At 47.0% G+C, this 15,305-nt stretch overlaps 1 protein-coding gene across 2 annotated transcripts in view; it reads left to right on the top strand.

The window, feature by feature from the left end:
- Nucleotides 1–15,305, top strand: part of EFCAB8 (EF-hand calcium binding domain 8) — a 38,879-nt gene that overhangs the window by 6,883 nt on the left and 16,691 nt on the right. For both annotated transcript variants that reach the window (XM_034787885.1, XM_034787884.1), the window contains exons 7-13: nt 481–586; nt 885–969; nt 2,314–2,435; nt 5,530–5,603; nt 7,866–7,996; nt 12,353–12,420; nt 13,491–13,639. In XM_034787885.1, the coding sequence (XP_034643776.1) occupies nt 481–586; nt 885–969; nt 2,314–2,435; nt 5,530–5,603; nt 7,866–7,996; nt 12,353–12,420; nt 13,491–13,639 (735 nt within the window). The remainder of the gene's footprint in view (nt 1–480; nt 587–884; nt 970–2,313; nt 2,436–5,529; nt 5,604–7,865; nt 7,997–12,352; nt 12,421–13,490; nt 13,640–15,305) is intronic.

The raw sequence follows: 15,305 nt of genomic DNA, 5'->3' as shown, positions 1-15,305 counted from the left end.
CGTATGAAGTATTTCTAAATCACCAAATCACTTTAGTCAGTGGGGAGGCAGTGCTGTGCTACGCTGGACACGGCTAGCACTGAGGGTGGGGTCAAAGCCTTCTCTTCTGGATTGTCAGCACTGTCAACAAACCGAATATTGAGGGCGTATAAGGGGAAAATGTACTGTTTCTCATGGAAGGGATATTACTCACTAATTTCCCTGGAGAATCTCTTCTTTCTATCATTTCAGCAGTAAAACTCCTCCTGTTTAAAAATAAGTGCTGGTCTGGAGCTCTCATTCAGGGTGGAAAATACCAGAGTTGCTGCTAACCTAAGGGGAAATTCTCCTCAGGTCAGACAGCGAGCCCAAGGCCTGTGCATTGCTTACATCCTGCTTAAGCCTGATGCACGGTAGTGCTTTATTACATGAGCTTTGAGTGGGATTTGCAACTACTTTGTGGTTACTTGATTTTCAATGTATGTTTCCTCTTCTGTGTAGCTTGACCAGTCTGGACGACGGCCCAGTCAGCAGATGTGGGTCACTGACATGGTGTGTCTGTCTAATATCAACCTGTTGGCGATAGCATCTACTGATCAGATTATTGGTAAATAGAGACAAATCATTCCCCATTGTGAAGATCTGGACCCTATCCTGCACCACTGATGTTAATGGAAGCCTTGCCATTGACTGAAGTGAGCATAAGGTCCTGCTATGTATGGACGTAGTAGTATCGGTCAGTTGAATACCTGTTCAGCAACAGGCATGTTTGCATGGCAGAATGTCTAAATAAACACACATGCATGTGACAGGTTCAAAAGGTCTATCTTTGCATGAACACCAAACATCAAGATGGTGATGCTAATTTTGAGATTCATGGGATTTCTCTTTTTTCTGTTGCACAGAATTCTTTGATATCAGTGGCAACAAATGTGACAGACTCTTTTCCCTCATTGAGCTTGACAGCTGTGTTACGGCCTTGGATTACTGGTAGGTTACCTGCTTCTCCAAAGAGGCTGTTACTGATTTTAAAATATTGAGATACTCGCATCACAGACCCACGGCTCCTCTGCTGTGCAGGGGACTCGAGAAATGAGTTACACTATATTGTAATGAACTGGGGGATGTTCATGTGCACAGATACCCTCTACCGGCTGGAGAGAGAATTGCTCACTGAATCACAGCCCCTGTCCTGGCTAACTCTTAAAGGCCATGGATCTGTGCTCTTTGGAGTAGAAGAGATCTGAGTTCTAGATCTACTGCTGCTGTGAAGCTCTGAGTGGCCACCGTATATATTGTAGAGACAATGGCAAGTTGTGAGATGCCACAGATTTGTCACCTACATTCTCTTACTTTACATAGTGAGACTCTCTCCTTTTCTATTTTCTTACTAAATAGTGTAGTGATAGGAGTTTAGGGATGTTCAACCCTCTTCTTTTGTTTTTTACACACACCTTCAACTTCTCATGAATCTTCTTAAAAACAAGAATGTGTTTTGCAAGGGGCATATGTTTTGTGTAGCTCATCCAGTAGGCGTGACACTTCTATGTCCCTCCAAGAACTCCCAGAGGACTCAATGTCACTGTCTCTGGTATACTGCTTGTGCTGTTATGTATGTCAAGGGGACAGTGAATATCATGGACAGAGAATTATTCTTGAATGTTTTTCTTTTAGTTGCTCATGGGACTTCAATGAACATTGGAGTCTACCAAAAAACATGGCCAAGTGGAAAATCTATTGAATCCTCCTCCCTCTTCCCCATATTTAGGTTGCCTGGGTGTAGTGTTATCACTGGATAATTGCTGGAGTCTGTTTTAGGATATGTATCCTTAAAACTTTGTCAAGGGGGCTGAGTTTGGGATGATCAGTTCTATTAATTCAAATTCATGCTTATAATACATAAATACTGTTGTATCTGAATTGCAGCTGTGTATAATAGAGCAACATTTCTGCTTTCAGATACTACCTAGAAAAAAAATTTCAGCCAATGTTAAAAAAGCTGCTTCCAGAGAGACGACAGGCCCTCCTTCCTACATCTGTCTTGTGCCCAGTGCACGGCTCTGGTATTTAGGTGTTCACTTTCCAAAGATGAGTTCTCAAATAGGCTCTCCAGATCCTGCCTATGAATGCTAATTTTGGCACTTAGGTGTAAGAATGGTGTTTACTACATGTGTCTGTGAGCCAATCGGAACACACATGTTCAGTTAAGCTGGCCCTGTTTGAAAACTGGGTTATCTATTTGTGACCGCCCCCCAGCATTCTAGTTTAATACTTGCCTGAAATGGCAATGTACATGGGGTCTGATCTGTTTTCTTTCCTTTCTCCCTGAGTCAGGACAGATGGGTACAAAGGAGTATTTTGTGTTGGCGATGTGAAAGGAAACATTCTGATCTTCACCTCGCTGGACGTTCTAGCAAATGGGATCTTCAACGTCCGTCACTATATAACTAAGCCAGGTACAGATACTTTATAGCTATGCTTGGACCATCACATGTTCTCCTGTCTGGTATTACTGGGGAGATGAGCGAGGACTGAGCATTTATCTGAATTGCCCTTCCTGGAGGAAGAGCAAGTGTTACCCATTTTACAAACACAGTGGTATTATGAGACTGACTTTGAGATTTTATTGACTTCAGAGAGCTGCCAGGTGCTTCGCCCCTCTGAAAATGGCACTCTCCACGACTCGTCCAAAGTCTCACAGGGTTGGGGTAGAATCCAGGAGTCCTGGCCCTCAGGTCTCTACTTGCTCCTTGACCATCCTGATTCCCTAAGCAGGGCTAGATCCAAAGCACCTTGGTTTTGGTTTTGAAAAAACAAACTCTGTTGCAGGTTTTGCAAAACCAGAATCATCCCTGTTCCTCGGTGTCTGTCCTGATGCACCACTTTTTCTAGTCTCTAGGTAATTGTGAATGATTACTGTTAAGATCATACAATCATAGGACTGGAAGGGACCTTGAGAGGTCATCTAGTCCAGTCCCCTGCATCCATGGCAGGACTAAGTATTATCTAGACTATCCCTGACAGGTGTTTGTCCAACCTACTCTTAAAAATCTCCAGTGATGAAGATTCCACAACCTCCCTAGGCAATTTATTCCAGTGCTTAACTACCCTGACAGGAAATTTTCCCGAATATCCAACCTAAACCTCTCTTGCTGCAATTTAAGCCCATTGCTTCCTGTCCTATTCTCTCAGGTTAAGAAAAATATTTTTTCTCCCTCCTCCTCATAACAACCTTTTATGTATTTAAACTGTTATCATGTCCCCCCTCAGTCTTCTCTTTTCCAGACTAAACAAACCCAATGTTTTCAATCTTCCCTCATAGGTCATGTTTTCTAGACCTTTAATCATTTTTGTCGCTCTTCTCTGGGTTCTCACCAATTTGTCCACATCCTTCCTGAAATGTGGTGCCCAGAACTGGACACAATACTCCAGTTGAGGCCTAATCAGCACAGAGTAGAGTGGAAGAATTACTTCTCGTGTCTTGCTTACAACACTCCTGCTAATACATCCCAGAACTATGTTCTCTTTTTTTTTTTTTTTTTTTTTGCAACAGCATTACACTGTTGACTCATATTTAGCTTGTGGTTCACTATAACCCCCAGATCCCTTTCCACAATACTTCTTCCTAGGCAGTCATTTCCCATTTTGTATTGAATTTCATCCTATTTACTTCGGACCATTTCTCCAGTTTGTCCAGATCATTTTGAATTTTAATCCTATCCTCCAAAGCACTTGCAACCCATCCCAGCTTGGTATCATCTGCAAACTTTATAAGTGTACTCTCTATGCCATTATCTAAATCATTGATGAAGATATTGAACAGAACTGGACCTAGAACTGATCCCTGTGGGATCCCACTTGTTATGCCCTTCCAGCATGACTGTGAACAACTAATTACTCTCTGGGAATGGTTTTCCAACCAGTTTTGCACCCACCTTATAGTAGCTCCATCGAGGTTGCATTTCCCTAGTTTGTCTATGAGAAGGTCATGTGAGACAGTATCAGAAGCTTTACTAAAGTCAAGCTATACCACATCTACTGCTTCGCCCCATCCACAAGGCTTGTTACCCTGTCAAAGAAAGCGATCAGGTTGGTTTGACACTATAGTATTTGTTTTTGACAAATCCATACTGTTACTTATCACCTTATTCTCTTCTAGAGGTTTGCAAATTGATTGCTTAATTATTTACTCCATTATCTTTCTGGGTACAGAAGTTAAGCTGACTGGTCTGTAATTCCTCAGGTTGTCCTAATTTCTCTTTTTATAGATGGGCACTATATTTGCCCTTTTCCAGTCTTCTGGAATGTCTCCTGTCTTCCATGACTTTTCAAAGATAATTGCTAATGGCTCAGATATCTCATCAGTCGGCTCCTTGCGTATTCTAGGATGCATTTCATAGTAATAGGAGTTGAAGACCTCTAATTTGTCCAAGTAATTTTTAACTTGTTCTTTCCCTATTTTAGCTTCTTCTGATCCTACCTCATTCACGATGTTAGACACCCAATCACCACCAACTTTCTCGGTGAAAACCGAAACAAAAGTCATTAAGCACCTCTGCCATTTCCACATTTTCTGTTATTTCCCCCCCGGCATTGAGTAACAGGCCTACCCTGTCCTTGGTCTTCCTCTTGCTTCTAAAGTATTTGTAGAATGTTTTCTTTTTACCTTTTATGTCTCTAGCTAGTTTGATCGCGTTTTATGCCTTGGCCTTTCTAATTTTGTCCCTACATACTTGTGTTATGTGTTTATATTCATCCTTTGTAATTTGACTTAGTTTCCGCTTTTTGTTGGACTCTTTTTTGATTTTTAGATCATTGAAGATTTCCTGGTTAAGCCAGGGTGGTCTCTTGCCATACTTCCGTGACCCAGCCTCCTTCCCCACTACCACGGAGGTCATTTACATCTGGATCCTGCAGTGGGGAAGGAACTGAGGGGCAGTTGGGCCTGCTCCACCCTTACGCCTTTGGTAAGGGAGCATGAGGACACTTGTGGTCCCAGTGAATGCTGATGGCCAAAAGACTGATCTCAAGCGCGTGGGCATATGCGCTCCAAGAGCGGAATGTACATAGATGACACATCTCAGAGGGCCAGTTATAGTAACATAAGTAACTTTTTTTCTTTTTTGTCCATCTTTGTTTGAAACACAAATGGGGCCAAATTGGAACCATTTCTCTGAACATCTGTGAACTTTGAGGGGTTGGATAAAATGCGACCTGGATCCAAATCCTCATCTTTTATCTCATATCCTGTTTGAATGCGTTTGCTAATATTTCTCCTAAGCCTAGATTGTAGCTAACACTTTAAACCTTTTAGTGCCATGCTTGTGTGTCGACATTTAAGGTGGATCTATGAAAATATCACTTAATCCTTCCAGGCGTTAATGAATGTCCCTTGTGACTAGCTATCCTGTACACTATATAGCCTAGGTCACACATGGGGTTTAGGCTACTATGATTGCCTTAGGTGCACTTCAGCACAATTAAAACAACTTCTTTTGAGAAATGTGGCAAGTGTTGGGTCAGGATTAATATATGGCTTTTCTCCCTCAGGTGTCTTAGCCAGAATCCCAGTGCATCTTCTCCTGAAAGGAAAGGCCAGCCTATACAGAAATTTCCGAGTGCCGGTGAGTTTCTCTGTCTAAAGATACATTTTGGCACAAACCCCACTCCTATTTAGATTCCTGTTGCCCCCCTATCCTGAAGAAAGTTGGGGAAAGTTGATATTTATTAAATTACAAACTAAAAAACTCAAAAGCAATTATGTACAATGTCTATCAGAATTGTCTCTTTCCCACAGCCTCTGTATGTTGTTCGCCTTCTTAATCTGTAAGCTCTTTGGGGCGGAGGTGTGTGTGCGCAGCACCTGGCACAGTGGGGTTTCTGGTGCTGCCATAATACAGATATTACTAATAATAGGTCTGTGGGATGCCCACTGCTCTCATTCCTTCCATCTTCTTACATAAAAAGGAAAAGTGAACTTTACTGCTGATGCTCGTAGACCAAGAGCTGCGGCCTTTCAGAGTGTGTCTACACTGAGCAGCAGCTCACAGTGGTGAGTCTCAGAGCCCAGGTCTACAGAGTCCGGCTTGCCAGGTTTTCCCTATAGCATTAAAAATGGCTGTGTAAATGTTGCCGCTTGGGCTGGAGCTCAGACTCTTTAGCCTAAGGAAGGGGGTGGGCGTCAGAGCCTGAACTCTTACACAGCTATTCTTAGTGCTGTAATGCAAGTTTGGGGAGTCCGAACCTGGGTTCTGGGCCCTGCTGCCGCTCCCTGTGCCGACTCACCGTCGGGGTGGAGTATGGGCTGCGGAGTGCCACGAGGGGCTGCACTGTCTACACATCCTGAAGGCAGGCTCTGCAAACCAAAATGACTTACACGTGGGTCGGTTTGTATCGTTCCATCAGCCAGCCATTCACGATCTTGCAGCTCAGCAAGCAGCCAATTCAGACCATTCTGGATGGCAGTAGGGGGGTTGTGGGTCTCTCCCCGTCAGTCGCTGTAATGCTTCTAGAGCGGCTCTGTTCGGGGTGGGGTGGGGGGGGGAATTAGCCAACAGTTAATAGGCTCTGGCTTTCAGGCCAGGTAGCAGTTGGGTCTGGTAGCCCTGACATTCAGCCAGAGCGGGGCAGCACATAGTTAATGGGTCTGGCCCGCAGTTGGGCGTGGTAGTGGCACATCTCTAGGCCTGGCACCTTCAATCAGGACAGGGTCATAATCAGTGGAAGGGCTTTGGCCTGCTGTCAGGCAGAGCAACTCAGCAGTCTAGGGAAAGATTAGCTCTCTGATGGGAGAGTCAGCAAAACCATCTGGCGTCCTAGCTCGGCGTGGGTGTCAGACCAATGCAGGCCTCTTGGCCTAAAGGTGGGGAGGCTGCCACCCCTGACGGTGGAGTGGCAGGGGGTAGAGGGACTCAGGACCACCCACTCTACTGCATCCCAGCCCAGGGCCCTAACAGCGATGGAGTGGTCCGCCACTGGGTCAGCGGGGAAATCTGTCCACAACACCCTGACCAGCTTGCAGTGAGTCACACAGCTGAACACTATGCAGCTTCTCTGGGCTCCTTCCTACACTCCCAGTCCGGGGGTACCTGGGTTCTGGGGTCATCGTTCGCCTCGCGGGGGTAGACAGCTAGTGGCAGCCCCAACAGCTCCTCAGTGTCCCCGGTGTCTGGCAGCTCCTCCAGGTCTCTGGCAGTACGGCAGCCGGGCTCCAGCAGCGGGGGGGAGACGTCCTGCTCCTCTGGCAGCTCTGTCCCAACTGAGCCGGAGGGCCGGCCTTTTCTAGTTCTGGTTCCTATCCCGCCCCTCTGCTTCCGGTGGGGCGGCCGTGGGTGTCCCGGTTCAGCCCACCAAGGGGCGGTCGTGGGTCTCTCCCCATCAATCAGAGGGGGAGACCATGTCCCCTCGCTACAATGGCTAATGCACATTCAAAGCCCCACTGCTCCCTGGATACCAGAAGAGACTTGTCTATAAGAATCCTGGTCTGAACCCTCTCAATCCCCATGTCCAAGTCATGACCCTCTTCACGTTTCTTGATGTGCATAATGACCCATCTCCTCTTAACTCAAAACTGCACTCATCCAATCAAATACCATGCCCTTTCCCTTTTCGGGGTTCTGCTGTGTGTGTCACCCTAATGTTTCTCTTCTCCCTCTTTCTGCTGCCTCTGCTCCATGTCCCACTTTTCCTGTGTTTATTGTTCCTCAGCTTCACATTTCACTCTGTTTTTCACTGGCGTTTTTCTGTCGTCTTCAAACTGTACATGAACCCCGGCATGTCGGAATGGGAGTGGCACTGCTGAGCCCCCACTGACGAAGAATGAACTCCCTGTGCTCTTGTTTATGACCTGCAGTATCATTAAGCAAAGTCTTTCCTCTCTCTTCCAGGCTCTCCATGGGGACTGGTGCCACCAGATAAAATTCATTCCTCAGCTCAATCTTGTTGCCTCCTGCTCAGCAGCTGATAAGAGAGCCATGGTGTTTACTTCACTTCCACTACATATCATGGGTAAACCCCAGTAAGACAGGTCTCTTTGTCTGTTCTGTAAATTATCCATCACACAATGGTAGCAGGCAATGTTGCAGTTCTCTTCAAATTCCATTTCCTCCAGGAAAATCCTGTTGGGACTCAAATTTCAGGGAGGGCTCAGGAAACCTAAATTACAGAAAGTGGGTAAAGGGGCCCATAATTGACACACTTCAGTGGCCTGTAAATAGATGAAGTTTCCAACAGACTTTTCAGTACAGTCATTTCTGGGGCCTCTAGGCAGTGGGCAAATTGCTGGACACGGAACAGTTTCTTGAGGAAAATTTCAGAGAAGATGGGAAGACACTGCTCCAGCTCTATTATGTCGTCTATCTTTTATAGAGATGGGCCCGACCTGAGAAGTCTAGCCTAGACCAAATGTCCCCAGAGCTGATGGGCCGAAGGGTTTGGTTTGCTCGGTCACAGAGCAAAGGTCTAGCTGGGAAGTCCCAAATTCCTTAGCAATTGTAGGTTTTTGGATCGAAAATTTTGGTTGGGTTGGACTTCTTTTTAATGTCCTGTAAACCTCATGTGCTGCATGGGAAGTTTTCTCCACAGGAAAAGTGAACAAACCAATGCAAGTCTCTTAGACTTTTTTTCTTTTTAGCTAAAAAGAAATTATTATTAGATTTGCTGAAGTAGAAAATAAGCAAAATGTAGCTGCAGTCAGGGCCGGCTCCAGGGTTTTTGCCGCCCCAAAAGCCGCGATCTGCGGCAATTCGGCAGGAGGTCCTTCACTTCGAGACGGAGTGAGGGACCCTCCGCCAAATTGCCGCCAAATAGCTGGACGTGCCGCCCCCCTCCGGAGTGGCCGCCCCAAGCACTTGCTTGCTAAGCTGGTGCCTGGAGCCGGCCCTGGCTACAGTGGTGTCTGACTTCCTGTTTTTTCCTCCTTCCCGTCTTCAAGAGGCAAGGCAAGGTGAAGTGGGGCTTCAGTGTAGCGAAGCTTGGGAACAGTCTTCTGGTCCGTTTTCTGGGTGTGGGATGCCCATCCTGCTGTTGCTGCTCCTGGTCGGCTGGGTCCAAGCGTGCCGTGCTTGTTTGTAGGCAGTGGTGCTAAATCCGAGTGTTGCCAGAGCTGGGCTGCCCGTGGGGAGCAGCACAAGTAGGACCCTGTGTTGTGAGGAGGAGGGGGTGGGAATAGGGCGGGCTCAGCGGGTTGTGGAGGGAATGGGCAGGTGAATGTAAATTGGTTGAATCGGAATTTTGCTGCCCAGCTCCAAAGTTCAGCTCACCCCAGAGTTAACATCCGAGATGGGGAGGGGAGTTTGTATCCAGTGTTTCCAGTTCAGGCCTATCTCCAATTAAAATGTTTCAGGGATTGGATCTAGAGTAATACCCATCCAGCAGGACAAGTACAGGGTGGAGACCATGTTTGTGAAAATGCTTGAGGAAGGGGAAGACGAGGTTGTCTTGAATACATTGCTAGTGTTTACAGGCTGTATCCGCTGTGTACCCCAGCTGCCATTCACCTCCCTCATTTCTCTCTACCCTTCGCTTCTTCCTCTGATTATTCTCTTTGCAGCCTTAGCTCGTCTCCCTTTTCCTTTACTCCCCTTCCCTGCTTCTTTCTCTCCCCTTCTGCTTTCCTCCTCCTCTTTCTTCCTCAATCCTTTCTGCTTCTTTCGTTCCTTCTTTCCCAGCCCTTTTCATCTCTGTATTCTGTCCCTGTCCCTTTCTCTGCTTTCCAAGTGCATTCGGGCTGGCAGCTGTCCATCGCCTCCTGAAAGCTAATGGGTGCAGCAGAAAGCCCTGTCGTTAGCTAGCGTCCTGGCAATGGGCCAAATACAGATTTCAGCAGCTGGCTCCCTGTAAATCGTGCAGATAGCGGGTTGGAGCCGCAATTTTCCTGGTAATCCCCATTTTCTCTCCCCTTTCCCAATACATGCAACACTTGGCTCTAGAACGGCATCCTGTCCAGATCTTTATTTCATCCCTCCTCAGAAATCAATCCCTTTGTCAACGGTGGCTATTGCTCTTGAAAAGGCTGAATTATGTGTTGGCCTGGAAATTGCAGGTCTCTGCATCTGCAATCTGGCCAAACGATCATGGAATAACAAAAGCTGTGAATGCTAAATAACCACCTCCAAGAGTCGAGTCTCAAATCTCAATCGCATGCTGCTGACACCTGGGTGTTGAAACTCCGCTATCTTTGGGGCCTCTGGAGAGAGTAATGCCAAGTCTTCTGTTGATAATTCATATCATTTAACAATCTCTCTGTTTGGTCATGGGGTTCTTACTGTAGAAATATGTTCCTCTAGTGACAGATGAGTTTAAAAGAATGGATTCCAGTGATTTGTGAATGTAAAGATGGTGTGTGCCGGACTACATAATTGGGTTTGTCTGCATTTAATACTAAAACTTGCTTTATTAATGGATTTGTCTGCAGTTCTGAAGATTGTGCATCCTTAAATCCAGCGACATTGTCCCATGCTGTATCTGTATGTTGGGTAATTTCTGAAGAGTGTGAGTGTGAGTGTGTGTGTGTCTTTCTCTTGCTTAATACAAGAACATCCAGATTAATGCTAAAATAGCTATTTCAGAATTTCATGACCCTGGTTGTGGTGTGGACGATTTACCAGCAGGTGGTGCCATTGGGCTTTCCTTTACCTGCGAGGAGAGAATGATTGGTCTTGTTCTTTTATGTAGATGAGAGCTGTGTGAGCAATTCCCACTGAATAGTTTATTTGGCAGCTTTAGCCTGGATCATTGCAGCATTTTTATTATGCTATTTGTATGGAAGTTTTGGGTGAATAAATTCCAGCTCGCGGGTTACTTGCCAAATACCCATTACCCCTTGAGTATTCATAACTTGGTATTGAAGTTGTGCTGCTGGTTAACTACGTTTCATGGTATTGTTTTGGTTCCTTGGCAGGGAGGCCTAACTCTTAGGAGCGCTACTCCAGCTTCCTTTCAAAGAGTAGCTTGGTTAGTGATGGAATGGACCTTGGGTCACGTGGCAGGCTTAGAATGTGCTCTGCGACCATTTGTATGTGCAAATGTTTGCTCATGTGAGTGTTCATGATGAGGGGATAAAAAGGACACAGTCAAAGAGAGAATCTATTTAGAAGTCATCTAATTGTTTGCAAGTTGTTTTTCTTTAGTGAAGACGGATTTCTTCATTTCTAATTATCTCCACCTGTGAGCTAGCTACTGTGGTTACAGCTCTCATGCAGCCGAGCCTTCTGCTCTGCACCAATCCCATTTTTATGATTTTCACCCTTGTGCTCCCCTCCTCCCCCCACAAACTCATTATTTTTAACTAGGGCTGCGTTCACTTTTAGAAATGGGTTGTGTACCTTGAGATGGGTTGGCAGAGGCCACGGAATTGACAGCTGTCAGTGGGGTGAATTGTCACACCTGGGGTCCGAATATCATCTGAGACGGAGCTCCAAGGACTCAAATATAATAGAGCAGCACACTGCCGTGACAGGCGTTATTCTCCTGTTATGACCCCCGGCTCTCAGATAATAAATCACTGGATAGTCCCAGCCAGGGCCTTGTCCTGCTCCTTACTATTGTACTACCCATAAGAATGGGTTAGACTAGAGGATGGTTGTGTTCAGCTCCTTTCTTATAGCTGTTCCATTTCTTCTCTTTATCTGAATGCTGTTGCATTTCCTCTTTGCCAGCAGGTGGCTTCCCAAGTGGCACATTCTCTGTGATCCTCCTCTCTTTTTCTCTCCCCATTGTAGCAGTTCTCCGCCTTGAGTCTTTACCCTGCTCTTCCTCTCTCCTTGCAACCTCTTTTCTGCTTGGTCACCCTAACAATATGCAGAAGCCCAATGCAAGAGGTCCTAGCAGTTGGGAAGTGAGCCTGCCTCCCCTTCCTGTCCTATTCTCGCAGAGGGTGAAAGGACCTGCAGTATTTTCCCCCTGGGCTCCTGCCGGTCGGGGTAGCAAGTTGTGGAGCTTGTATGGGATGTGGAGATCCAAGCAGCCCCTTGCTTTGCTTGTGTTGAAGGCCAGCCCTGGTCCCTTCTCTTCCTTAACCATTTCTTCTTAGAGATGGGTCTGAGCCGCACCCTTTGGAGGGGAACTTTTCCAAAGTTTGGGGATGTTTTGGATTGGGGGCTTCCGTTAGAGCCCATTGGAGGGCAGGTTACAGAGTTTGGCTAACTTTATAGAGCTCTCTTGCTGTTCCTTCTGCTTCTCTACACTTGTCTGTATTTCCTCCTTTTCTGACGGTCCCACTTATTCTGGAGCTCCCCTGTTTAATTAGTATAGAGTGTCCTTCACACAAGCAGATGTATTTTCCGCAGCCTTGCCCATCAAATCTGCAATACATTTTAAAAGGGCCAGCTGTGGTTCTTGCACAAGTCTGTTCATTTTATTTTCTCTGTTTTAGGTCATCAACGATTGCTTTAAAGAAGGGCATTCTCTGCTTCGATTATTCACCTGAGATGAACGTGCTTGGTAAGTCGCCATCATCAAAGCCCATTTTTCACCCCACTGATCTCTGCACTCGTCTATAATTGCTGTGTTGAAAGCTTTGATAAAGACAAGTGTCCAGAAAGAGTCCGAGCTCAAATACAGAGAGACGTGTCTTAAGCAGCCATGTAGGGGACCAGCAGAAACTGGTTACTTTAAGGGCAGTGGCCTCATAATAATGGTGGAGAAGGGACTCTCAGATCATGGGGTTCCATTCCTGGCTAATAGCCATTGATGGACCTATCCTCCAGGAACTTATCTAGTTCTTTTCTGAACCCTGTTATAGATGTGTCCTTCACTACATCTCCTGGCAAGAGTTCCATAGGTTGATTGTACTGTGTATGTGTGAAATGTACCCCTATGTAAAAGCCAGCACACGGCCTGTATGGTATTCCATTTAAGTCCCATTGAAACCCTCTAAATAGGGGTTAAGTGGAGCATGGGCTATGAGAATTTTCTTCTGCCTCTTGCTCTTAGTGGCCTGAGAACATTTTTAATTGAAGTTATCAATCAGCCAAAAAAAAAAAAAATTCCCTACTTCGTCATCCACAGAGAGATGTGAGACACCTCACATCTAACTCCCTTTAGTCTGCAACACAAGTACAAGTAAAGTGTGTGACACTATTTCTCTGGTGGAATCTGTTACTCTCTAAGCCAGTTTTAGAATGCTGTGGTATTTCAGACTCTAAATAGGAGACTGAGTATGACACAAAGGCTTGGCCTTATTTAAGATTTAAGCATATGTAGGGGAAAAAAAACTATTTTCAAATAAATATCCAGTGGAGATTGTGGAAGAACACACACAGTTTGGATACAGGTCTGAACTTTCCCAATCTGTGCTTCACCCCCTCGTTAGTCATATCATGGTCCTAGGTTTTCATGTGTGTCAGGTGTGGTAATTACTTTGAATTAGAACAAGGAGACGGGTTAGGTTTGGGCCTAAGCATCTTCTGATGTATTGTTCCAGTGTTTCCTTCATGGGATGCTGGAGAAGTTAGATGCATCAGAAGTTAGATGTCGTCTTTTGTAACTAAAATGTATTTTCTTTACGTTAGTGACCGGGGGATTGGATCCACTGGTTAGAATATGGAATCCATTTGTTACCAACAGCCCCATAACGCTGATGAAAGGCCACGTTACTGCTGTGACTCACATAATAGTGAATGGAAAGAGAAACACCATCCTCAGCATCTCCAAAGACAAAGTACAAAGTCTGGATTATAGGAAAAATAGCTTGCTGCATTTGCAGCTATGTATTTCTCTGCTCGGGCAATGGGAAAGCCTCTAAATATCGGTAGTACTTACTAGATTACACGTCTGTGGGGATGATGGGTGCAGGAGCTGTGTCTGAACAACCAGCTGGATTTGTATGAGGTTTGAGAGAGATTCTTTTAATGCTGACATGGGAGCAGGAGAGAGGAGTAGGGTTACCATATTTGAACTTTCAAAAAAGAGGACGCTCCAGGGGGTAGCCCCCCACAGAACCCCCAACCCATCCAACCCCCCCCCCTCCCTGTCCCCTGACTGCTCTCACCCCTCTCCCCACCCCCCCCCCCCCCAGATCCCTGGGACTCCCCCCCCTATCCAACCCCCGCCTGTCCCCCTGACTCCCCCCCCAACCCATTTAACCCTCCCTGTCCCCTGACTGCCCTAATCCCTCTCCACACCCCTGCCCCCTGACAGGCCCGCCCCAGAACCCCCCAACCCATCCAACCCTCCGCTCCCTGTCCCTTGACTCGCCACGCTCCCTGCCCCACCCCAGCTCACCTTCGCTCCGGCTTGGCATGCTCCCCTGAGCATGCAGCCACCCCACTTCTCTGCCCCCCCACCCCCCGCAGGCTTGCCTCGAATCAGCTGTTCGCGTGGCAAGCCTGGGAGGGAGGGGGTGAGAAGCGGAGCGGCGTGGCTGCGCGCTCAAGGCAGCAGGCAGAGGCGGAGCAGAAGTGAGCTGGGGCAGGGAGTGGGTTACCTGCTGGGGGCAGCCCTCCCCGCGCCCCCCTGCCCCAGCTCACCTCCGCTCTGCCACCTCTCCTGAGTGCTACGCTTCTCCCCCCCTCCCTCCCTCCCAGGCTTGCCGTGCAAAAGTCTGGGAGTGAGGGGGGGTGGAGGGGAAAAGCGGCACGCCCGGGGGAGGAGGCGGGGCCTGGGATTTGGGGAAGGGATTGGAATGGGGGCGGGGAAGGGGTGGAGCCGGGAGTGGGGGGGCGGAGCTAAAGTTGGTGCCTATGCACTGCGCAGTGCTACTGGCATGCTGAAGCTGCAGGGGAGGGGCTTTTGCTGCCGGAGAGGCCCCAAGTGAGTGTCTCAATCTGGCGCGGCTGCCCTGTCAGCCACTTTTGGGTCTTTAAATAGCCGTCCAGGGGGAAATCCCGGACATTTTTAGCTTTTTACAAATTCCCCCTGGACGGCTATTTAAAGACCCAAAAGCCAGACATGTCCGGGGAATCCCGGATGTATGGTAACCCTAGAGAGGAGCCTTTCATGTAATTAGCGCATGCTCTTCAAAAAGAGGTTAAACGTTGGTGAAACTGGCTTCGCTGAATAGAAAACTACATCTTTGCATTTTCTGTAGGCCAGGAGCAGGTGACTGAGGAGCACCAGAATCAGTCAGTCAAATATTATAGCTGCCATGATCCTGGCAAGCTCCCACATCTGTTTAGTTAGGGGGTCCCCAAAGCATGAAAATGCGGTTTGCTCCCCCTTGCCTTCCTCAGGCCCTGTTTGTCTTAACCCCATCAAAACCTAGAGCGAAGCAGTAACACTGTTCAGTCCCTGGCCATCTTCCGTGATGCCGTTCTACCTTTGTTTGTAGCTCCATCTTGAGTAGATGTCGGGTACAAAGAGCCTTTTTTATTGTGTCCTTGTCTGTG

This window comes from Trachemys scripta, chromosome 12 (assembly GCF_013100865.1).
Source record: "Trachemys scripta elegans isolate TJP31775 chromosome 12, CAS_Tse_1.0, whole genome shotgun sequence".
NCBI lineage: Eukaryota > Metazoa > Chordata > Testudines > Emydidae > Trachemys > Trachemys scripta.
This window is presented reverse-complemented; position numbering and strand designations above follow the sequence as displayed.